Here is a 26,847-nt window from a genome sequence, read left to right on the forward strand (position 1 = left end):
TTTAATTCTCAATGAGAAAAATTCACTGAAAAATATTATATTTTCTATGTAATAATAATGTAACAAGTGAGAATATTTTTTTTTAATTTTGGAGAAGACTTACACAGTGTTTAATTGGTGCAGTTTTATTATCAAATTCTGTATATATTGTTGGCCATATATTTTTTTTTTTTGATTCTTTTCCTTCCATTGTTTCAAAATCTAAGTGTCTGCGTCTCATTTCTTCTCGACCAATTATTTCTGAAAATTCTTTGGCATTAGCTTCAATTAAAATTCGTGCTATATTTTTTCTCACATGAACCACTTCTTCTCCTATAAAATTCAGAGGTATTTGGTGACAAATAATATATGCCCACAAACATACATGAACTCCACAATCATCACCATCACTTTGATACGGAATTTTGTTGGGAGAAAAACTTTCCAATTCCTGATAGTTGTTGAATCTTCATTCTTTTCAATATACATTTCAACAAGTGACATAATAGTTTGTACAATTAAATTTGAAGGTAACGAGTGCTTTGAATCTAAATATATAATATGTGACTTTCTGAGATCAACCACGAGCAGTGTCCAATGAATGTTTCTTATACAAAGAGGCAATAACCAGCAGTCATAAAATGACAGTTGATGGTTAATAAGCCATGTTCTAAATCCATTACTCAGTTTATTTACAATATTGTCTGTGAGCCATTTACCAGGAATAAGTGATGAAAAATCAGTTGGAGTAATTGCATATCCCTTAATATTTTTTTGCAAATCAGGAAATGAAGGTGGTATTTTATTTTCAGTTGAAAATAAAAGATCTCGTGCTATTGCTACAGGGTCCTTGTCCATAACAAGTGTATGAGTGGTATTTATTTCTTTTGTTGAATTATCATTGTCATCTGATTCTGATATATTATCTTCATCAGATGAACTTGAAGAAGAATCTCCATGAGTAGAACTCATTGATGATTTTTCATATTCTTCTTCATCCTGATCTTTTAATAATGATATAACGTTATCTTCATCTTCATCTTCATCTTCACTTTGAATTTTCTTTGGTATTTTAAAATGAATATTTTCACTTAGTCTTTTTTTTTTTATTTTTTTTTCTTGACCATAATTCAGCTGCAGTTTCAAGTTTATTTCTATTCTCTTTTTTTTGTTTAATATTTTTTTTCATCCTTCCAGTTTTTTGATCAATATTTTGCTCTCTAAAACGACCATTTAACAAATTTTCTTGTGATTGAATAAATCTTGGCAGAGGAATTCTTTTTTTATTATCATAAATACCATATTTATTAATTTTATGCCAATTTTCTACTTGGGCATTAGAATCACGTAAGATATTTGAATTTTTTATTTGAACAGCAGACCATAATGGAGAATATGGCATCCATGTCATAAGTATGTAATTTTTTAATTGTTTTCTAAAAAAAAAACCTGGATTTTTGTTTTTTTTTCAATTTAATATCATCATTGGCCGTTTTTTCGTCAGATAATTTTTCAGCAACTTTCATTTTCTTTTTTTCTTCCGATTTTTTTTTTTTTTTTCTCTCTCTAATATTTCTTCTTCTTCATCTAGAGACACATAATTTGCCCCAAGTCGAATAACCTTCAGAGATTCTTGATAATACAATGAATTTTTAATTTTGATATCATTTTCATATGGATATAAATTTTCTGATTCACCAATTTCATCTTCTTCATTTATTTCAATCAAATCAGCATTAATTTCACTTGTTTCCGTGGAAAGTGTTACATTTTTATCACACGGAGAGAATTTTTTTGTGAAATTTACAGGGTAAACACGACAGTTGGGATCGAAGTGACATGCCTGGTAATTATTATTTGGTTTTTGTATAAAAAATACGAAGCCTTTGGTTTTATTTACATTGGCACAATGTAAAAAAAACAATATCGTAATTTTTACAGGGGTTCCCTTATTTATTTACAGTGTGTCTAAATATAAATCTCTGGTAAATTGAGATATTTACATGGTCATTAGGAATATTTATCTAAATTGTAGTAATTTCTCTATAGTATGGATAATAAATATTAAGCGTATTTATTTTCAGCAGGTGATTGACAATTTATATCCGAAGAACCCGTATATTTCTACAAGGAACCATGTAAATTTTGTGTGTTTACTTGTTTATATAAAGTTCGATGAATAGCATTTTTATTTTTACAGTGTTACCATGTAAAATTAAACCGATATAATTTTTTTTTTTTCAATTCAATCTTACTCAGGTTCAATTCAATGATAACATATTTATTTTTACAGTGTTACCATGTAAATTAAAAAACTATGAGATAATGTCTACAAAAAGAATAGAACTTGATGAATTAATTAGTGATCTGCTACTAATCCTTGGTATTTTACTTTATAAAACGAATAAAAAATATGCAATTTATTTTAATAAATAAAAATGTCCAAGGGGAGTAGTAGCAGTAAGATGAATTGATGTGACTAGGAATTATTTGAAACATAATTCCTTAGTCACATTAATTCCTTAGCTACATCTTTCCTTAGCTACTGCTTTTCCTTGACATTTGTTTTTAAAAATAAATTTACATGTATTTTATTTATATAATAATGTCTATAGTGAAAGATAACGTGACTAAGGAATTATTTCCTTGAAACATAATTCCTTAGTCACATTAATTCCTTAGCTACATCTTTTCCTTAGCTACTGCTTTTCCTTGGACATTTGTATTTTAAAAAAATAAATTTACATGTATTTTATTTATATAATAAATAAAAAATGTCCAAGGAAAAGCAGTAGCTAAGGAATTAATGTGACTAAGGAATTATTTCCTTGAAACATAATTCCTCAGTCACATTAATTCCTTAGCTACATCTTTTCCTTAGCTACTGCTTTTCCTTAGACATTTGTATTTTGAAAAAATAAATTTACATGTATTTTATTTACATAATAAATAAAAAATGTCCAAGGAAAAGCAGTAGCTAAGGAAAAGATGTAGCTAAGGAATTAATGTGGCTAAGGAATTAATGTTGCCAAAAAATTATGTTTCAAGAAAATTATTCCTTAGTCACTTTAATTTCTTAGCTACATCTTTTCCTTAGCTACTATTTTTCCTTGGACATTTTTATTTTTTAAAAATTAAAAAATAAGGAATTATCAAAGATTTTAAATTTATTTCTCTGATATCTCTAGCTATATGAACCAACATACATTAAAATATCCTGAATATTTCGTTAGATTTCAATTTTTTCTACATTTTTAATGTTCAAATTTTTTTTATATTTTTTTATCATATTATGTTTCGATTTAGTATCCTTATTAACAAAAAAAACTTCTTCTCTCGTATTCAGTGAAGATCGTTCTTAATAAGGATTAAAATTTTTTACCTTTCACAATATCGCGCGATAGCTTGGGGGATAAGGCACTCGGTTTAGAATATAGGTTCCATAGGTTTAGGTAGAGTCACAAGTTCGAATCCCGGTTGGGACAGTCATCACAAAAAAAAAAAAAAAACAATGAACAATATGTATAATACTATTTTTTTTTTGTTTATTTAGCATTGGTAAAAAAAAAACTAAAAATTTCATTTTATTTTTACATGGTCACCCTTAAAAAAACTTATTAAAATACATTTTAATTTTACATTGTGCTATGTGAAAAAGAAAACATTTCAAAAATATAACATCCGTTTTATTTTTACATGGTACACTGTGAAAATTCTAATGTATACACAGAAATTAACAAGTTCTCCTTTTTAAATTACATTGTTGGCACTTCGATCCCAACTGTCGTGGTGACCATGTAAAAATAAATATTTTTTTTGGTAAATTTCACAAAAAAATTCTCTCCGTGCATCATCTTCATTATTTAATAAATCAGCAACTTCAAAAACTCCCTCAAAGCTTGTTAAAAAAACAGTCGATTCTTTTTTTTCATCATCAGATAATTCAAAAAAAAGTAATTTATAAAAAGTTTCGAAAATTCTCAGAGCTTTTTCAAATGAATCACAGTGAATTAAAGAAGTAAAGAATCTCATGACTAATTTTTTCATGTTTTTATTAATTGAAATTTTAAATAAATATCTTGATGCTGTTTTTATCATATGACTTGAACAGATATATATTACTGTTAACAATTTTAATCTTGCTGATTTTAAAAAGATTAAATTAACGTAATCAATTAAATGCATTCCATTGAAACTTTTAGAAACCGATTGAGCCAAAGCCAAACTAGAATCTATGACGATCCTGTCAATTACTGATCGTCTTTTTGTCATAATTTTAAGATGATAAAATACGAGATCTAACCATGGTTGGATATGAAGTACTGAATGAGCAGAGCTTATAAATTCAGCTACAGGAAATGGTCCTAAACCCTTCCCACCCCCAGCTAAAATTAATGAATACCAATATATTATACTGTCAACATTTGCATCATGAGGAAGACCAGTTGCATCAAGATAACAAAAAACAGACCCTTTTCTTTTTTTACACACTTGTTGTAGTTGTTTTTCAGTAAAAAGTATAACTTTTAATGGAATAACAGTATATTCTTGTATAAAATTATTGAAATGTTCACCTTGCCATATTTTTTCAAACTGTTCATGTAATTTTAACATAAATTCATGTGGATCTTTGCTTAGATCAGTTTTAGCAATATGTTGGTACGAACTTTATGTAGAATATCAAGACTAGGTACGCCATTCAAGTTTCCCTATTTGAAATACACTCTAAGTCAGCATTTCCTATGGTTTCTATATGAAGTTTAACAGCTGAAGATTTTTCAATTTTTTCATTTAATGTTGTACGTTGATCATACGTAAAAAACCGGCGATGTACTTCTCTATCGGCATGAATTATTGGTGATAAAGAATAAACCTTACAAACATTTTTATTTAATAATGCAGGTACTCCCTCATATACAAACTTAAATGATGTGCATGTACTATTTTTACACATTGCATTTGCGTAAAAACGTACTTTTGAAGATACTTTACAATGGTAAAATTTGTGATTCTCAAATGCTAATACACAAAATTTGTAATCGTCATTATTTTTAAAAGATTCAGCAAGACTATTTGCCCACCGGCCTGGTTGATCCGAAAAAAACATATCAAAAAAATTAATATCTAATTCTATAGATGGACAATCGTATTTCCATATTGTTTTATTATTAATTATTGGTTTATTAAAATTTATCAACTTATTAGAAATTAAATGATCATTAATAGAGCATGAAGAAAAATTAAATGAAGAATTGTGATTGTCTTCTGGCTCGCAATCGGTTTCCATATATGTGTCTTCATTGCCTTCATCGATCTTTAAAATATTAAAATTATCAAAGGACGATTCGTCTTTTTTTTTTAATTGATTATTTATTTCTGGACACTTTTTGTTATTAACCGTAGATTTATTTTGTTCAAATTCATTACCGACATACGCTGAAAATAGTGGGATAATTTTTTTTTTATTATCGCGTAAATGCCAAAAACATTTTTCAATATATTTTTTCAATGTTATATCATTTACACTTGGAAAAATAATTTTAGTTATTTTAAACCATTGAGAAGAATTATTTGATCTTGAAGATTTAGTTGAATTTTTTAAAAGCTTGTCGACGTCATTAACATTTCGACATGCATTGGATGAATATAAAGCATGAGCCAGCTGTTCATCAGATATTTTTTTTTTTTTCAGCATTTTAACAGGCAGTAATAATATAAGTATAAAGCAGTTTAAAAAACTAAATAACTATCAAAATAAGAGCATGCGTTTATCATGATATGCAAACTGATAATGAATTTTTTTTGCTCACACTATAGAGTCAGTGAATCAAGAAAAAAAAAATTAATAAAAGCAGTGAGTGAATTAAAAATACATTCTAACTTCTTATTTAACAATAATGCAAGTCTTTTGTCTTTAAATTAAAAGCCACTTCGATTCACAGTTGTGTACGTGTCATGATTAGTTCATCAAAAAATTGCAATACAATTAGTTGGAAAAAAAAAAAATAATTCACAGTCATTGTCATTCAGTTAGGTAAATAAGTAATTTTTAAATTATTTAAAAAAAATCTAGATATTCGACCACCTGACACTATTAATTTTCAATTCACCAATGTGTTGTTATAAAATATATGTTGATTAATTCTTAACAAAAAAAAAAAATAACACGTTTTTCAGTCAATAATTACGATTTTTGTAATTTTAACTTAATAAAGTTTCTATTGTTATCCAGCAACATATAAATGAAAAAATAATATGGTTATCTCGGAAAAATATATAAACTGAAAGTTAATTGTTGTCATGCAAATTCACACTCAATAACTCACACACTATATTATAATTAAATCTGATTATTGCAGTACAATAAAATATAAAAAAATAGATAACTATATGTACTTGAACTATATACTTGAAAAAAGTGATATTATAAGAATAATTATCAGACCTTAAAGATACTGTTAACACGTTTGTCATCAATGGGCACAAAAGAAAAATAAAAAAAAAGAAAAAAAATCGCTTTAGATTGAGACGAATTTTGTAAAACAAAACACAATTGGCATTCAGCCCGTGCCGGCAAAGCGAGAGAAAAAGAGAAAGAAAAAAAAATATGTATAAAAAAAATATATAAAAAAGCGCAAGAAAGAAAAAAATATAAAAAAAAACTGATTTAAATAAATGACATTTTAACGATTTTGGCAAAATAAAAAAATTCCAAAATTTTTGTAAATAATAGCTTTTATTATTGTTCAAATAATAAAAGAATAAAATTTTTGAAGGGAAGGTTTTAACATGTTTTTTTTTTTAAATAATTAACAATTAATATTTATCTGAATTTTTAAATAATAAAAAAAAATAATAAAAAAAGGTCTCCTTTAAAATTTTTATTCTTTTATTATTTAAACATTATTAAAAGCTAACTGTGACAAAAATTTTGGATTTTGTCTATTTTGCCAAAGTGGTGAAAATCTGAGTATAATAAAAAAAAAAAAAAAAACTGACTTAAATAAATGACATTTTAGTCACTTTGGCAAAATAAAAAAATTCCAAAATTTTTGTAAATAATAGCTTTTATTATTGTTTAAATAATAAAAGAATAAAATTTTTAAAGGGAAGGTTTCAACATGGTTTGTTTCTTAAATAACTAACAATTAATATTTATCTGAATTTTTAAATAATAAAAAAAAATAATAAAAAAAGGTCTCCTTTAAAAATTTTATTCTTTTATTATATAAACAATTTTTAAAGCTAACTGTGACAAAAATTTGGGATTTTTTCTATTTTGCCAAAGTGGTGAAAATCTAAGTATAATAAAAAGAAAAATATTCGTTGCCCTCGTGTGATTTCGTCCCTGCGCGCTGGCGTCTCAGTTGCTAGTCTGAGCTGCCAGCTTCAGCTTCATAAAAAAAATTATTTCTTTCTTTAAAAATGTTTTTGCCAAGAAGTTTATTTCTATTATCGAGAACAATTCTTTTTGTATGTATTTTTTTATTTTTATTTATTTATATATTTAATTGACATGCCCTTGTCATTTCGTACTTATGGACTACATTGTATATTAGTAATTAGTTAATTAGTAATTAGTAACTAGTTAACAATAATACATGTAAAATTGTTTTTTTTTATTTTCTTCAATGAAATTGTAAAGTTTACAAGTTAACAATATTCATCTAAAACAACTAAACTTCTTTCCTTCTTCTCTGCATTTAATAAATGTAATTGACTTTAAAACTGTCAATGGAATCAAGCGATGTTAAGCTAAGTGGTAAATGATTTCATAGACGAGCACCATACTCATATAGACTGTACTCCAGGCCATGGGAACATGTAACTGTATAAAGCAATTCATTTTCACATGGCCTTTGTTTCAAACTACTCGTTAGATTTTGTTCATATTTTATTTTTTCATTTAACAACAAATTATTACCAGACTTTATTGACTTGAAGAATAAACAACTAACAAAATAGTTCAGTCTATTTCTAATAGACAGCCAACCTAAATTTAATCTGTCTGTTAGAATGTGAGTTTTAGGAGACCAAATAAATAGACAATAGCAAAATTAGCAATTATCAATAGTAACTTAATGTTTAATGTATCAAATATATATATGTTATTACATCAAGTGTTTTAGCAACTCTGATCAAATACATGTCTTGGTTAACAAGACACGTGACAGAGCATGCGCAATGCATTCATCTAGGTTGAAGTGAGATAGCAATACTATATTGTATTGCACCTAGATGTCGTACTTTTACTACTCCAACACTGTCAATAGATATATGATATCTGTTTTTTTTCTTTAAAATGAACCTAACACATGCATTAAATGCAACTTGCAGCCTAGACAGTTGCTTTTTATTAATATCAGTTACAGCAAGATTATTAATTATTAGTTTATCTGTCACTGATGTGAACAATATATTTTGAAATACTCCCAAAACCATGGTAGAAATATACAGGTAGGTCCATGCGCATACGTTTTTTTAAGCCAATAAGAAGTGCGGCCCCTACGTCGCCATATTGGCTAAATTGGCGCGATTTTATTTGAATCATAAATTGAAGTACATATCAAAGATGGTCTCAATAAAAAATTGAAATAATAAAGACACATAAACAAATGATTAATTCTATAAAAAATAAAAAATAAAATTCATATTTAACTTTGTTACATATTTTTTTTAACTTTTTTTTCTTATTTCTTTTTTTTTTATCTTCTATATAATTTTCTCATTCAAAACTCTAAGTCAAATGTACGTACAAGTATGTACCAAACATTGTATTGCATTCAGTGCAATATTTATATTGTTTTTTTCATCCATACTTCTAGTTTGTTAACTAAATATGTAAAAATTCCTTTTATTTTTCCTAATTGTTTTTTGTGAAAAAGTAAAAATTTAACTTCTAATTGTTTTGACACATTTATAAATATGTATAATTATTAAACAATATTTTTGAAGTTTTTAGTTATGGTTAATGTAAATTTTAAACATGTTCTGGATTAATTAATAACAGTATAATAATAATAATATGACGGGCACACAAATTTACACACATGTAGACAAGATGGCTACTTAGAGTTTTGCGCAGTAGATTTTATTTTCGTCCGAGGATTGGACATACCTTTATATTTCTACCATGCCCAAAACTAATTTACGTGTGTGCTCTTCATCATTTTTTTTGAATCATTTGACCACGTATTTCTTGCACTTTTGAAGAATTTCGACATCTAATATATATATACTTTCGAGTATTTGAATTATACGTTTTCTTACACTAACACCAGAATCTAATATTCTCGCAAGTAAAAATTTTCTATAAAATTATCAATTAATTCTGGTCTACTTAATCAAAATTTAGATTATATTTATTTTTATTTTTTAGACTCAAAGATGTCTGATAAACAAAATTATATTTATTATTTATTAATGTTGGAATCTTGGGTAATAATATGAAAAAAAAGATAACGATAAGATAATAAAAAGGTCTATATAAGTTTTACAACAGTAAATCAATCGACAAGATCGAAAGTTATTGCAAAAAACGTATTACATGAATCGACCACACATATAAGTGTTCTTATTGGAACACTAATAATGTAAGGATAAATATATAACAAGAAATAATGATGTCAGGAAACTGAAATTAAAAAATCGATAGGTCTGGCGAAGTTTAAAAACAAATTTAGCAAGAACCTTACTGGATCTCGGATGTGATTAAAATAGTAAAAAACTTTTATTTTGAAATGAATTGTCCGGATAAGCGAATATTCGGAGACATTTGACTCGACTCATCACAGTATAATTACAAATAAAAATAAAAAAAACGAATCTACCTTTTTTTCGCCCCCTGTCATCTTGGCGTCATTTTATCTGATTAGTATTAGCAATATATTCCAAGTTACAGTATACTTGGTCGTAAGGATATATTTTGAAATTTAGCAACCAGAATTGATGGTGAATAAATGAAACACCTATTCGCTGAGAAATACCTTGCAGATCGTCAACAATGAAGTGATTCTGTTCACGGCTTTTTATGGAAAAATCGAAATTGCTACCGCGCAGTAGCCATGGTTGTGACTTTACGAGATCATTGGCTTATTTGAGTCCATTGTTATTCAATATTCATCAAAACAAACTGTTATAGCACTGTACAAATTTGAGTTGAATAGATTTGAAACTGCGTTAATTGAATCATATATTTCACTTAGAAAACGTTTTTACATCTATTCCAAAATATATAAATATACATAACTTACAAATTTTCAAGAGCAGAGTTCTGGTGTATTGAATCAAATAATCGGCAGATGCTTAAATTCAATAATTGTTTACAAAGGGATAAAATTTCAGTAATGATCTAAACATAATTTAGATAAAAATGTAATATAGGTAGAAATAAGTTTGATCATTGAAAGTTTTAATTGAAAAAACATTACACTTTTATTTTGTTATATTTTCACGTAACTACGAATTTACATGAAAATTATGCACAATGGTTTTGACAATTGGCATATTTGAATTCAAGTATTACTTATTATACAGTCTTAATATGTATTTTAACAAAACAAAGCAACCTCGAATGATGTTCATTTGTCGCTTCAAGTTGCGTGAAAGAAATATTAAACGTTCATAATATTTAGTAACCCACACAATTATGGTTTTCAAAAAAAAAAAAAAAAATAGGATAATTATGGTTTTATAAAAAAAGAAAATTCTAAGTGACACCAACCCGATCAGTTTTGTAACTTGTAATTTTTTTTAACAATTTTAAATAAGATCAAAAACTTCTAATCAATCACCAAAAAACTTAAAATGAACCAACTATGAAATAAGTATATTAAGACTGAACAGAGTATTTGCAACACTTTGTCAGGGGTGCATATGATTTTTTTTTTTTTCATACAAGGATACGGAATATTGCGCACTCTGGATAATGCATTAAAAAATTCTGGTGATTGTTACTTAGATTTTTTTTTTTTTTAATTTTCATCCCTACTTTTAATCGAATTTAAAACTTTTTTCTCAGTTTTAGCAGCTTAAAATTAACATTGTTTCACCCTTTGCAAAAACGTTTTACGAATCCATTTAAAAATTGAGTTAAACTTTATCCAGATGCTCTTTATTCTCGTCTTAATTATAATCTTATTTTTATCCATTTTTCGAGTTTTTAAAATTGTGTTGGTTACTATTCTGAATAACTTGGCTTTATTTCTCAATAATTTTGAAAAACTTTGTAGTGAGCAGTATATTCTGCTCATTTTTTTTTGTCTCCTTATAAAATTTTGGTTGTGTTATTGGTGTTTTATGGATGGTTGGCGGCAAATCAGTTTTTAGCTGAATTTTCTTTATCCTGATGATTGGTAATGAGCTCAAGTGGTCTAAAAGCAGTTGCATACGGGAAACGGACTTGACAGTTTCTCATATATTCATTTGTTACTACGTCACACGTGCCAAAATCATTGTTGCGTAATGCTTCGAAAACTTTTGTACAATTTGATAGTGTCACCCCATTAAGATTATCAAAGCAAGTTACAAGTGATAGCGCTTCCACTTGAGCTGAAGAATCAAGAAGATAGAGCATTCGTCCGGCTTGAAGAAGATGAGCAAGTGATTTGCTGTTCTTTGCCAAGAATGCCTCATTGAACTTTACTGGATCAGGAACTGAGTATATTTCTTTTGTTTGTCGTTGAACAACTTCGGCTACTGGACCTTCCAAATGAGTTGTTGCAATATGGCGAAGAAAACGTACAATGCATGAATGGAGGTCTGGATGATTCGATTCCAAACGATGTGCACGTTTTATCGATTGAAGCATCAAAAGAGTTCGTCCTAAAATTATAATAAAAACGTTATACATAGTGTGAATACAAGAATTTTTCTTTCGCCGTGTAATGCACTATCAAAAGATAAAATAAATTGGAAAAAAATTTGTTTTTACTATTATTACCTTTACGGATGTAAATTTCGAATGCTATCAAATGAGTTTCGATTTGATGGGCTGCTAAATTTTGCAAGGGTTGCAAAAATTTAGTTGCTTGTTCGAGCGGGTCCTCCACCTTGAATAATAATAATAATAATAATAATAATAATAATAATAATAATAATAATAATAATAATAATAATAATAATAATAATAATAATAATAATAATAATAATAATAATAATAATAATAATAATAATAATAATAATAATAATAATAATAATAATAATAATAATAATAATAATAATAATAATAATAATAATAATAATAATAATAATAATAATAATAATAATAATAATAATAATAATAATAATAATAATAATAATAATAATAATAATAATAATAATAATAATAATAATAATAATAATAATAATAATAATAATAATACCCTTTCTAGTTTTTCTGGAATCAGTTCATCCAGGGTTGGTTGTTCGAAGTCTGGATCGGCTTGTTGCCGCGACTTGTTATGTTGTTCTCGCTTTTCTTGAGCTTGTGCTGCTTGTTGCTTTTCAAGTTCAGCCTTTCTTCGTTGTTTTCGCTGCTTATTTCTCATTTTTTTCAGCTCTGATGGTGCAAGATTTTCTGCGATCAAAGTAAAAACAAAGAATAAATAAGCTTTCTATAACATTGTGGCTAGATTAAATAATGCATTATTTTTATGGAGCGCAAAACACTTGCAGACATTGTGTTTTTTCGTTTTCCTACATTTATTATGCACGGAGAAAAATTTACATTTTTTTTTAACGAGACTGAGCGCCCGCTTGCACGGTCGTTTTTATGTAACTTGAATATCGATGTTATATGTATAGGAATAGTTACGTTTTTTAGTATGTTTTTAATATTCAGATATTCAGTTCAAATGTTTTATATCAATTTCATTAATATTAATTCTTAATGAGTGACATTTTTTTATTCACCACCCAAATGATTAATATCTATAAAGTTTTTTTTTCATAGATAATTTTAATTGTTGCAATTCATGCTGACTTAATGGTGAATCGATATTTTTTAGAATATGTTGATTAACATATGATGTGAAAGGAAAATCAGAAAATGACGTGTAGATAAGATTGTATTCAATAAATTTCGAACCAATGCGATAACGATCCGGGCACTCAATCCTTGACATTTTATTATTCATTTTGTGTTTTCGTGAGATTTCTTTAGTGTCTTGTTTAATGAAGTTTAATATTATTGCTAATCAAGTACATACAATTAATTAATTTGTCTTTTCACGACGAGTGTTCTGATAATTTACTGATTATTTGAGTTTTCTATATAAATCAAAATTAACCACAAATTAAAATTTTTGATAGTTTTAGATAGACTGCTTACAAATATTATAACATGCTGAATTTTGTGTTTTTCATACAGTTTTTATATAATAATAATAATAATAATAATAATAATAATAATAATAATAATAATAATAATAATAATAATAATAATAATAATAATAATAATCATAATAATCATAATATTAATATTAATCTATTAATTCATAGATTGACTTCATTGTTTAATCAGATATTGTTAGGTAATTCATTGTTGAATTTTTTTTTCCCATTAACTCATTTCATTGAATAATTTTTTTTTTTTATGTTACTCAGTTTCTAGTACTTTAATGCTTTAATGCTCTAGTACTTTAACTTTTAGCAATATTTTCAATCATATCAGTACAATTATTATAACTAAATTAATTACCCGTGGCTTTCAATATTGATAATTTATCATTAACAACTGTTATCGAATGATGATGAAACGATATATTATTAATGACAAATATTTATATGCTTCAATTGCTTCATTACGTACATCGTCTTCTTTTGAATATTGATTTGAAGAATTCCTTACTAAGATTTTAACTGAACTCACTAAATTATCAATATTAAAACTATTCAATATATGTCTAACTAAACTAATTATTAATTCTAGATATTCCAATATGTCTCTTTGCATTGCCGGTAATAATTGATTGTGAGATTTATCATTTTATTTAATTTTTACAACTTATAGTTAATTTAAAAAACGCATCCAATATTTTATCTTCAACTGCATCAATTAATTTAATTAATTAATTAATTTAATCAACAGATATTAATAGATTTATAGATATTGATTGTTTATAAAATGTTTATTTTTTCAATCATCCAGCTGTATTCCCGGGTAAAATATCGAGTATTAAATAAGCAGTGAAAACTCAACGTCAAGATTTTTAAGTATTGAAGCTAAGCCGTATACATACCAAGTTCGATAGTTAAGTAACCTAACTGTGATCGATCCTACAACTTCCTATTTACTAAACCTGTGTCCTAACACACGAGACCATTTTTACAAGTTGGAAATTAGAGAAATTTTGTTCACATAAGTTACGAGGCGGTTCTATTATTTTTCCAATAATTATTTTTTTTTTGGATAACAGTTTATTTTATTCAAAATAATTGAAATTAGATCACAGACTATGCGATAATTAATTTGGCAAATAAATATGTAAAGAAAAAGTTAGAACTTGAGAAAATAGTTGACACAGACAATTGCTTGTAATTATAATTTTTTTCGGATAACACTTAACAGTTTCTATATTTTATTCAATTCGATTAATAACATAAATATAATAATAACCAGAGCCGGGAAGTTCGTCTGTTATTTCAGCTTGCCGTAAATACCATGGCAACATGGTGAAATATAGTTTTAAAAAAAGACGATCTGAACCTCGTACATGGAAAAAATGGCCTCAAAAAATGGCCTTTTTTTTTTAGCCTCTTAAAAATGGCCCTTTAAAATGGCCTTATATTTTTGGCCTCTTAAAAATGGCCTTAAAAAATGGCCTTATTTTTTTTGGCCTCTTAAAAATGACCTCAAAAAATGGCCAAAAGAGGCCAAAAACATAAAGCCATATTTCACCATGTTGCCATGGTATTTACGGCAAGCTGAAATAACAGACGAACTTCCCGGCTCTGATAATAACTAATAAAATAATAATAACATATGAATATTAATTTTATAAATAATTTATTTTTAACTAATATTATTAAATTACTAACTTTATTGAGTTAACAATAATGAATTAATCATTCGATAACTATCATTTGTTAATAATAATTTATTAATTATATTGTCAATTCTAAATTTTTCTAAGTTTTTTATATTTTAAATTTTCTAAGATAAAAAAAAACTTAGAAAAATTTATTTATTAAAATAAGCCTTGGTTAAATACTTAATTTATACGCTTTACTATTGAAATGAGCAATACGGATTAACTATAAAAAAACATGGTTTGTTCAAGGCTCATTTTTTTAGTTAAGCTTAAGCCGTAAGAATAAAAATGTTTGGCATGATAAGTATTTAAAAAAATGGCTTAATTGTTGTAGCATGGTTAAAAATATCGGAAAAAATGGCTTGTACGGCTTAGAATTTGATTCCGATACTCAAGCTGATACTTAATATTTTATCACGGGATTTTTTTTTAAAATTTTATTTTTATCTATTTTTACTGATTATCAATATCAATATTACTATTTTTTTTATTCGAGTTGAAATTTTAATACACACTAATATTAAGCAAAATAATATTTTACAAAAATCAAGGTTAGTGCATATACGAAAAATACTAACAAGTTAATTTGTGTTTTTTAAAATATAATTCTTCATTTAGTTTTTTTTTTTTTTATTCATATCATAAAAACAAGACTGATGTCTTAAATTTTTATCAACAGACCCAGGTAAAAAAAAACGCGAAAATCGACATTATATCGACATAAGCTCGATAATAACTCGGGTATACGGTCGATGCGACGTCGACATCGCCGTAATATCGACATTGTAAAAAACCAAAAATATGAAAATATTCGCATTTACGAAAGAATTATAAGTGTAAAAAATTATAACTAATTATATTACAATACGATTATTGGTATCATTCTTTTTTTTCTTAATAACATTTGTTAAATTTGTTGTTTTAAATTTTTTATATCAAAATTTTATGTCATAAAAGATTATAACCTATAATACAAATATTGGAAAAATAAAGTTACTAGGTAATGTCAAGTGCCTTTACCGATAGAAATATAATATCTAAGATATTTTTGAAAAATAAAAATGTCCAAGGAAAGCAGTAGCTAAGGAAAAGATGTAGCCAGGAAATTAATGTTGCTTACCACATAATTTTTTTGGCCACATTAATTCCTTTGTTACATCTTTTCCTCATCTACTGCTTGTTCTTGGTATTCTCCTTTATTAAATTGATAAAATACATGTAATTTATTTTTTTGAACATAAAAATGTCCAAGGAAAAGCAGTAGCTAAGGAAAAGATGTAGCCAGGGAATTAATGTTGGGTACCACATAATTTTTTGGCCACATTAATTCCTAAGCTACATCTTTTCCTTAGCTACTGCTTGTCCTTGGTATTTTCATTTATTCAATAAATAAAATAGATAATTTTCACGTTTTTTTGTGGTAACTACAAAGAAAATGATATAACCATTTACAAGAATGTACCAGTTACTACACAAGTTATTTCAATAAGTGAAACGCTTCAAAGATTTTTTGAAATACCAGGACTTTTTGCAAGAGCATTAAAACATTTAAATTAACTGAAAAACATCACTGAAAATATTATTTCTAATTTTGTACAAGGTTCTTTGTGGAATTGAAATGAAATTCAATAAAAAGCAAATCCAATTTTTATTGTATATATCATACGACGATTATTAAACAATTAATCCACTAGGATCGCATAGAACTATATTGAAATGGTATGCTGTTCATTTTAAAATAGATTGTTTGCCTAAAGAGTTACAGTACAAATCAAGAAACATTTTTTTTTTAACGTTATTTCATTTATTAGACAAAAATACTACGAAGTATGGTATATATAATTATAATTTTGACCAAATTATTAATGAATTAGAAAGGTTAGATAAAGAAGGTATTCATGTTCGTATTTCTATTCTATTTATTGAAATATTTGTAATAAAATTATAATTTAATAGTTATTTAACAAATTATAAAAAATGGTAGACAAATGAAAAAAAATTAAATGAATTTATACCATCCTATATAATTTAAATTTAAAAAATTAATTGTTTTTTGATATATATTGTACTAATAGAATTTTCCATATGCAGTATATGAAATTCTCATATGCAGTATATGAAATTCTTATATATTACAGTATATGAATTTTTCATATATTAGCTTTGAGCTGAAAAATTCAGAGTATATGATTTTTTCATATGTAGTATATGAAATTTCCATATACAGTATATGAAATTCTCATATACCAGCAGATTTGGTCCAACTTTCATATACTGTATATGAAAATTTCATATATTTTTCTCTCCGTGAGTGCCCAAGGCTTCTCCTACATTGTTGTCTAGGATGTCCTGCTAATTTTAGAACTTACAATGGGCTTCGAAAGAACTTAAGAACTTGTAATAATAATATTAGAAAACAATTATCAGAAAGTAACGACGTAAATGAATCTGAAAATATATCAAACGATCTTCATGTTATTGTTGATGAACCAATTGAAAGTCTTGATGAAGATGAGATATGTGATGAAGAGCAAATAACGTGAGAAAATATATCAAACTATGTCATGACCCTTTACTCATTAGGATTACCTGATTCAGTAATAGATACAATTGTGGCAACTACGTGTGAGATTATTGAACCAGTTTTAGATAATTTGGTATGTAGTTCAACTCTTGAAAATCGACAAAATATTTCAGATCAATTTAAATACCCTTTTCGTAAAATACTTAATAAATACGGTCGTGAAAAATTTTTCAACATGCTAAAATAGTAGAGCCAGTACGTAAAGCACATGGAACCTGGACAGATCAAAAATTTGATAATCAAACAGGGTCTTACCAACAGCATATGTACTACAAGTACTTTTACTTATGTACCGTTACTAGACACTTGATCATTTTTATTAAATGAAAAGAATTATTATCATCTTTTTACTCTAGAAGAATCAAAAAATGATGTTTATTCAAACTTTAGAGATGATAGTGTTTTTTTCTAACAAAATCAAAATGCTGTAGAAATACAATTATATTATGATGAGTTTGAGGTATGTAATCCATTAAGAAGTAAAACTGGAATCCATAAAATAGGAGCATTTTATTTTTGTATTAACAATGTACCTGCTTATTTAAATTCAAATTTGAATAATATTCATTTATTAGCTTTATGTTATAATCTTGACGTTAAACAGCATGGTATATCTCTAGTATTAAAAGTAATAGTGGAAGATATAAAAATTTTGAAAACAACTGGCGTTTTTAGTAAAACATTAAATTATTATTGAAAAGGTATACTTCCCAGGTAAGAATCGACGACACAGTCTTGCAAAAAAAATTATAAATAAATATAAATAACTATTATTATTAACTTATTATTTTTGACATTATTATTTTTTACGTGATACAAGTTGAATGAACGATAATAATTTGAGCGGCATACTGGGGGATCAATCCTAGGTCTCTCACGTGGGAACAGAGATCCCACTCTGAAATTTGGGCGGGCTTTATTTTTTTAGTTTTGAGCTGCGGAAAATGGAAAATGAAATGACAAAATTTTAAATTATGTCAAACTGAGAGTTCTAAAAAAGTCAGAAAAATTATTTAAAATGGGGAATGGGGATGGTTTTGAAACCGAATATAGCTGAGAAAAAAAATTATGAACAAAATCGGTGGTGGTCAGGGTTGAGACTGTCCAGAATGGCGTGAAATGCCTCGTATATATTACACAAGAATAAAAAATATATAGGTTGGCCAGCCATTAATGAGCCAAGCCTTATAGCTTAATCATCTGTTTCCGGTCCTGGTCCCTCATAATTTACCATAAATAACTGGTCATCGGCTTCCTAGCCCTGACTTAGATATCTATCCCTAATTCTAACTAACCAAAAATTTAGCAAAACTTGGCCAAAAAATCTGACCAGCTTCTTTTCAACCAGTGGTCGGCCATGCATCAGCATGCGAGTATTGGCAAGTGAGGAATTAGACAAGTCTCATGGGTGGCGCAAGATTGACTGCCGAGCACTGGATTCCATTATTGGGCCAAGGCTTGGCCGTGTTGTAAGTGTTGGCAATCCTTACACGAGACACCAGCACCAGTATTATTGTATCGTTGTTATCATTATCGTATCGTCTTGTCACGATACGATTTCACGGCATCTGGTCACAAACATAATTGTCTCTGAATTTGTTAATTGGGTTTTTTTTTTTGATTTTGCTAAAAAGGGAAATATTTTTTCGAGCCCAAAACGATTTTCAAGAGATAAAAATATAACTTTTTGACACATCTCACTGGTGGCTCTCACAGAGATGATTTTCAGAAGTGAAAGTTTTTATCTCACACAGAGCCGAAAATTTGATCTCGGGCATCAAACAAATAATACTTATATCGAAAACTGTTGGAATAATGATTCTATTCATTGACTCTCACAAAATTATCGTAAATAATAAATTAAATAGTAACAAAGATTACAGGCCCCATCGAACATTACTGAGTCTTTTATTTATTTATTTGTGTTTTTACCCAGAAATAATAAATTACGTGAGTTTCACTAGTCCGAATAGTCGAATGCGCATTTCATTGTTATTTATACATTTGATTATGCTTCTAGAAAACATTCACTATTTCATAGCAAATAACAGCTATCTAATTTTAAAAAAGTAGGCAGGGCACTTTATCCTACTCGACTATTGCACCCAGTCTTAATCAGGACGTTTTTTGTTCACAAAAATTTTATTTTTGTTGAGTTCGCAAATATAAATTATATATGCTAAAAAAATAATGTTGTGAATGTTGTGGTGAAGGGTGTGTCATGGCAAAGACATGTGCACTTTGGGGTCACAGAGTGTACTATCAAGCAGGCGTGGCAGTTGCCGTTGCACCAGAAGAAAGAAAAATTTCAGTCATGAATACTATATCAAAGATGGAAAGACCTCTCTCAAGTCTCACTAGAATGCTCAATGCATAACGCCACTGAAACATTAAGCTCTCGCATGAGCATTATTTCATAGCATTATTTCTTGTATAGATTGCCATAATAAACGCGCACGGATAAATATTTCGAATGTAGATTTGAAACGATGAAATTTCATTTTGCTATTCATCTTATTATTATTGTAGACCAGATTTGTTTGTAACATTGTCGTCTCAAACCCGATATTCTATACACTCTTAAAAAAGTACTCATATACGGTTGCTGAAACCAAGAGCGCTAAACCAATGAAAGCTATTATATGAATAATGAAAATCGATGTGTAGTTTAGTTAAATTGTCCGCTTCACCCGAGTAGCTTATGATAATATAATGAAAATATACTGACAGATATGTAGAAATGAATAATTTATAGCTAAAAAGTACGAAAGGCGTTTAATTATATGTGACAGTATAGTTCAATGACTGGCCGCGAATGTTGATTGTTGAATTTTTACAGAAGTACCCGAGTAGAAATTCAGGTCAGGTTCGGATCAGGACCAGATCAGGCTTGCCTGATTTCAAATCCAGCCTGGATCCAAACCATGTAACGCTTTTTCGTAAGGTTCGGATCCGAAATGAATCAGGATACCTGATCACGCTGTAGTAAAGATACATGATCTATAATGAATCCAAACTTGATCAGGATACATGATTTTTTTAAAAATAAAAAAAAAAAAATATTTTCAAATATATTTTTTTTCAATTTAAATACAACATAATTCTATCATTCTACTAACGTTTAATGAAACACGGAAAACCTATATCAACCCAAACTGACCTAACCGATAATCTATCTAACTAAATTTTGCTACGACCGGGGTTCAAACCCTTCGACACGGGATCACAACGCTAGTACTCGGCACGCTCGACTATTGAGGCATTCGATATTCGGTGCTAACTTTTTGTTCTTATTACTTCTTATATGTTTTCCAGAATGAGAAAAAAAAATATATGATATTAACAAATAAAAGAGAATAAATACATAAATCATTATCGAAAATTGCACACAGAGAAGGATATGTTAACAGTTAACATATCCTGTTTAATGTTAACATATGCCATGTTAAAATGGGTGGTGGCTGATAAGTTTACATCAAAGATATATATATTAACATTAAACATACGTATTACGGAGGTGGGATAGACGCGAAGCGTCCAACCATAGTTTTGTTTTCACTATATGTTTTATGAATACCGCTCATAGCTTCCATAATAATTAAGCTAGATTATTCGTATTAGGCTCAAATTAAAGATCTCGATGAGCTCTAGAGCCTCTGATAAAATTAAAATTTTTCGGGTAATTATTGAGTTTACAAATGACGAAAGAAAAATGTAACAAAATGTAAAAAAATCTTCGAAGCGAAATACTAAGAAAACTAAGAAAAAATCATGGATGCGAAAATTTCAAAGATAACAGTAAACAATGAAATAAAGATAATTAGAAAAAGTTTATATTTTTTAAAATCGAATTCATTTGTTTATTCAAGAAAAACTGAAACGACATTTTTTTGGAACAGACATAACTTTTTTGAAAATTAACTAAGACGTTTGATTTTAGTTTTAATGGATTCCTCGTCAAAAAATCTACAACCAGAGCCATACTCGAAATTTTTTCAACAATTAGTTTTTTTATAATTAGCGATTGTTTATAAAAAATATCAGAGTGAGTAGTTTATAAAATAAAAAGAACCACAAAGAAATCATTCAATGAGCTAATTTGGCTTGACAGCTTGTAGAAAATTTTTTGACTATAATATGAGATTTTTTTAGTTAATTATTTAAACAATTAATGAAGATTTAAACAATCATTATTTTTTTTTCATCATTTTTTTTGCCGTACGCTTGCGCACTTGTGACTGTAGAGCATATACCCACTCATTTTTACCATTAGATTTTTTTTTTTTTAAGATGGCAAATGGTAGCACTCAACAATTCCAGGAATCAATTTGGTTTATTTATTATTTTGTATTTATCCTGTTTTTGAAAGTTTAAGGTTAAAGTTTTATAAATAAATTTAATATAACGAATAATTGTAATATAATAAATTATTATATTACAATTCATTATTAAATAATAAATAAAAATTATAATTTCGGAGTTAACGCGTCCTCCCACCGGAGTTTTGAAAATTTTCAATTTTCAAAGAGAATGCAGCCGTTACTAAATTTCTGAATAGTTAATATGCGTATGTTAACTATTAAGATATCTGTAATTGACACAATTTGAAGGTTAGGCTGATGGTTGAAGACATTTACGTATGTAAATATGAAAATTGAATGTAAAATTAAGAATGAATTTACAAAAAAACTAAATTTAAATAAATTTATGACAACATGAGTACATATTATATTATATTACAATTAGAATAGTATCACAATATAATGTCAAAAAAAAAAGATTACAGGAAGTAGACTGGCGCATCAAAATATTTGGCCGCGTGAAGATACGTATGTTAACTATAATCATACGTATGTTAACAGTTAAGATATCTATGTTTATTGCTAATATATATAATATATATCATAACATTAAACTTTTGTATGTTTAATGTAAACATATTGGTATGTTAACTGTTAACTTATCCTTCTCTGAGTGTGAATTGAAACAAATGGAATATGGTGATCCGGACTAACGGAGGGTTGTCAAAATAATTTGGTATTGCCTAGTCAGCATAGCCTAGGCTATCTCTATACACTGCGAGAAATTTTAACTGAAAATTAAAATCATAGTCGAATAGAATTTAGTCAATTTACTATACCGACTTGTAATTTTTATTTTATTTCTGGGACTGGTCACGAGAGATGATATTCTACAATAAAATTATGTAAAATGTCACACAATATGGCCGCTCGACTTAAAAATTGTTATGTTACTTCAAGCCTCTCTACATCGTCATCTATTGCAGATAGACATAGGGTTAGGCGAAGTTTATTATTGAAAATTCAATTCTAAACAATTTATAAAGAATTACTTTTTTTGATTATGAGTTATGAGTTGATTAAAATAAAAAACATGCATGTTTTGTGGAAACAATAAAAAATATTATATGCTCCACTAAAAAATACTGCACAATTGAATAAATATTTCAATATATATAATAAAAATTATCATAAATACATATAAAAGTTAGTACAGACCTAAATAGTTTTTACTATATAGCTTTTTAAAAATTCTGGTGGTCGAGCGAAATGACACAAAGATGACCGACTGATTGAACAAATATCTGAATTGTCATGTGATTTCAAGCATTTCTACAGCCTTATCTGTTGAAGCTAGGTATGGGGTTAAGCAAGGTTTATTTTTGGTAATTTATTTCTTAACAATTTATCAAGAATGACTTTTTTCTACTTATCAATTAGTTTTCGAGTTTCAGCGTGTAAAAGAAAAGAAAAAATGTTGCCGGGAATTGATTGCTACTGTCCGTGAATCTAGCACAAATTGCCGAACTTGGCACAAAAAATGTCAAACTTTCAAATAGAATTTATAATAAAAAATAGTCAACTCTAAAACTGGTAGTTGGTATATTCTCAGTCTGCTAGAATTTACTCGTGAATATCGTGAATTTAGTCATTTTTTTAAAAGAGAAATTAGAATAAAATTATGTAAATTTTATGGCTTAGTATTGTATATAGTCAATGGCCAAACTTTTTACTTAACTTGATCATAAAAATTATTTATCAATATACGAATAATTCTTACAAATGACAGGAGAAACTGTTAGCAACGTAGTTTTTACTATTTGATTAGTAATTTTTTCTTTTACGTTTGTAATTCTTAGTTAAAATTTCTCGCAGTGTACATTATCCTTAATAGAGATAGCTTGATCCATTCTGGATCAAAACTATTAGATAAAAGTATTAAATTTTTTTTTTTTTTAAATATTTTTTTCTTGATTAAGTCTAGGTCCAGAATGGATCAAGCTTTCCTTATTAAGGATGGAGTAGAAATAGCCTGATGCTATCCTGACCAGGCAATTTGTAAAATTTATAGAAATAAATTTGATACTTTTTTCTTCATCCATTTTGGATCCGGCGAGCTTTACCATATTCTTAATAGGTATAGCCTGATCCATTCTGGATCTAGACTTGATCAAGAAAAAAATATTTAGAAAAAAATAAATTCAATACATTTACCTCGATCAAGTATCGATCCAGAACGGATCGGGCTATTTTTATCAAGGATCTAAGACTGATGCTATTTTCATCAGGCTATTTCTACACTATTTTCAATAGGGATAGGCGGAAATTATTCAAAAAATAAATAAAGTCAGTACTTTTATCTTGATCAAGCCCTGTTCTGGACTGAATCAGGCTATCCCTATTAAGGAAAAGATGTAGGTGCCTGATCCAGACTTGATCAGGATGTGATAGAATTACTTGAATAGGGATAGCCTCACGATATCCGGATTCAGCCTGGATCAGTGTTCAGGCTATTCTGAACATATTTCTACTCGGATACTTTGGTAATAAAATGCTGCGGATTTTTCGCCATTTAACATCCGTAAATTTAGTATACTTTGTGCTAGAACTTAGGAGACTTTAGTAATACCGGAGCCGATTCGTATCAGGAAAAAGTATAAAAGAAAGCGGATCCGGCTTACCTTACCCGAAACTGACCGAAAGCAGAGATAACTTTAGAATTAGAATTAGAATTAGAATTTTTAGAATTAGAATTTTTATTAAATAACCCAGCTGGCAAAGCCAAATGATAGGGCCTTTCATGAAACATCATTTACATTTCTTACAAATTTTCTTCTTATGGTGTTAATAAAGTACAAATAATAATTAATAATAAACAATAATTGGAGATATGATAATAACTAGATTTATACAAAATTATTTCAAGATTGCTCATGTCCTTCTGGTTGTGTAAATTTCATTAATATTAATTAAGCCTCATTACACTTGCCAATTTAATATGTGTTAACATGCCAATATCAAACAGTTACTATCATCATCTGCTCATGATGACTTAAACCAATTCTTGATTCTATTCTTTTCTAATTAGTCTTTTAGTGCTCATGGTGATCCATGGTGAAAATCTTCTTTTACTAGGCTTACTTTCAATCCTTTTAAATACTCTCTTTATTTCTATACCTAATATATCATTAAACTTTGAAAAAAAAATAAACTTTGATTAATGTCCGGCATCCTGGATCTGATTCAGATCAGGACAGAGTAAGCAAAGCCGGATCCGATTCAAGTCCGGTTAACCGGATCCGATTCAAATCCGAAAAGAGTCATGGAACCCGGATGTCCACGACGGAGTAAAATTTTATAAATACAATTATTTCAAATTTTAAATTTGGCTTCTGTAGAAATTCCTTTATGCGTTGTAATTTTATTATCGGGAAATAGCAAAAAAAAAAAACAAAATTTGGATTCAGTTAAAAATCAAACATAAAAAATTGAAAAAAAAAAAAAAAAAAACACAATCTTCTAAAGAATTAAAAAATACATATTTTCCTTCAAATAGTTTTTTTTTTAGAATAATTAGTGAACGCGTTAAAAATTAAAAACGAAAAATCTTATTTTGAAAAAAATACTTTTTTTTAAATATACATATGACTTGTGATAACTTTTTTAAAAATCAATAAATCAACTTGAAAATTTGACTGTAGCTTTATGGTAATCTAGTAATGACAACAGTATTATTGAAATAATCATTTATCTATATTGTTTAATTTTTTCGATTTATTGTTTTGTGTTGACGAAAAAATTCAATTTGTCTATTTTTGAATGAAAAAAGAGTCGGAGAAATTTCAAACTTGAGTAACTTGTCAACGACAATATTGTGTAGCAGTGAATCAAGATGTTTTGTACAAATTTTGAGGTATTTTTATTAATTATTTACTGAATTATTAATTAAACAACGAATTGCACGTATATTGTTTGCAGCTATATGAATATATAAACGCGCGAGCATAGCCTTTTAAGGGAGAGGGGGGCATATATACACTGAAAAAAAGTTCCCGCTGAAGGCACGGTCTATTGTACCGGCAATGGTAGACCGCTACAGTAGCAGGATGTCCATGTAAATCCACAGTAAGCACTCGTATATTCTCGGTAAACTGTACTGCTGATTCAGCAGTATATAAAGCACTGCAGTGGCAACTGAATGCGCGCATCTGTATGCGCGGTCATATACGGTTCACGACTTTGACATCACTTATAGGGCTATTTTTTAGCATTTTTTTAAATGTTCAATTAAACATTTCTTTCAATGTCAAATTTAAAAATTTTTTTCACGTTAAAAATCATTTATCATGTAATATTATTTTTATGTTATCATGATAGTTAATGCAATTTCTTTGTTTATCCAATTAGTTAACTTATTATTATTATTAAACGGTAAATTAAAAATGTAAAATTTTTTTTTTAAATTCTATCCTGGTAGAAAAATTCCGTTGGCCCGACTTTACATGTATAAGCATATATACTTGTACAGGTTAAGTCGGGCGGCGCTCACAAATTTCTACCAGGGTATATTCAAATAAAATATATTTTTTTCAAATTCTTTATATATTCATTTTTTTATAATATACAAGATTTTAAAATCAATTCATATTCAACGATAATAGTAATATATAATCATCAGAGCCGGGAAGTTCGTCTGTTATTTCAGTTTGCCGTAAATACCATGGCAACATGGTGAAATATAGTTAAAAAAAAAGACGATCTGAACCTCGTACATGGAAAAAATGGCCTTATTTTTTTTGGCCCCTTAAAAATGGTCCTTTAAAATGGCCTTATATTTTTGGCTCATAAAAATGGCTTCAAAAAACGGCCTTATTTTTTTTTTTTTGGCTTCTCAAAAATGGCTTTAAAAAATGGCCTTATGTTTTTGGTCTCTTTTAGCCATTTTTAAGAGGCCAAAAAAAATAAGGCCATT

General features: G+C 27.6%; 1 protein-coding gene across 1 annotated transcript in view; it reads right to left on the reverse strand.

Annotated features, from left to right (window-relative positions):
• Nucleotides 1-10,547: 10,547 nt before the first annotated feature.
• Nucleotides 10,548-26,847, reverse strand: part of LOC122859548 (N-alpha-acetyltransferase 15, NatA auxiliary subunit) — a 57,993-nt gene continuing 41,693 nt past the window's right edge. Inside the window, exons 8-10 of the mRNA XM_044163210.1 lie at nt 12,342-12,535; nt 11,921-12,029; nt 10,548-11,802 (exon numbers count right to left, since the gene is read on the reverse strand). Of these exons, the coding sequence (XP_044019145.1) occupies nt 11,297-11,802; nt 11,921-12,029; nt 12,342-12,535 (809 nt within the window). The 3' untranslated portion in view covers nt 10,548-11,296. The remainder of the gene's footprint in view (nt 11,803-11,920; nt 12,030-12,341; nt 12,536-26,847) is intronic.

The sequence above is a fragment of the Aphidius gifuensis genome, linkage group LG6 (assembly GCF_014905175.1).
Source record: "Aphidius gifuensis isolate YNYX2018 linkage group LG6, ASM1490517v1, whole genome shotgun sequence".
Lineage (NCBI taxonomy): Eukaryota > Metazoa > Arthropoda > Insecta > Hymenoptera > Braconidae > Aphidius > Aphidius gifuensis.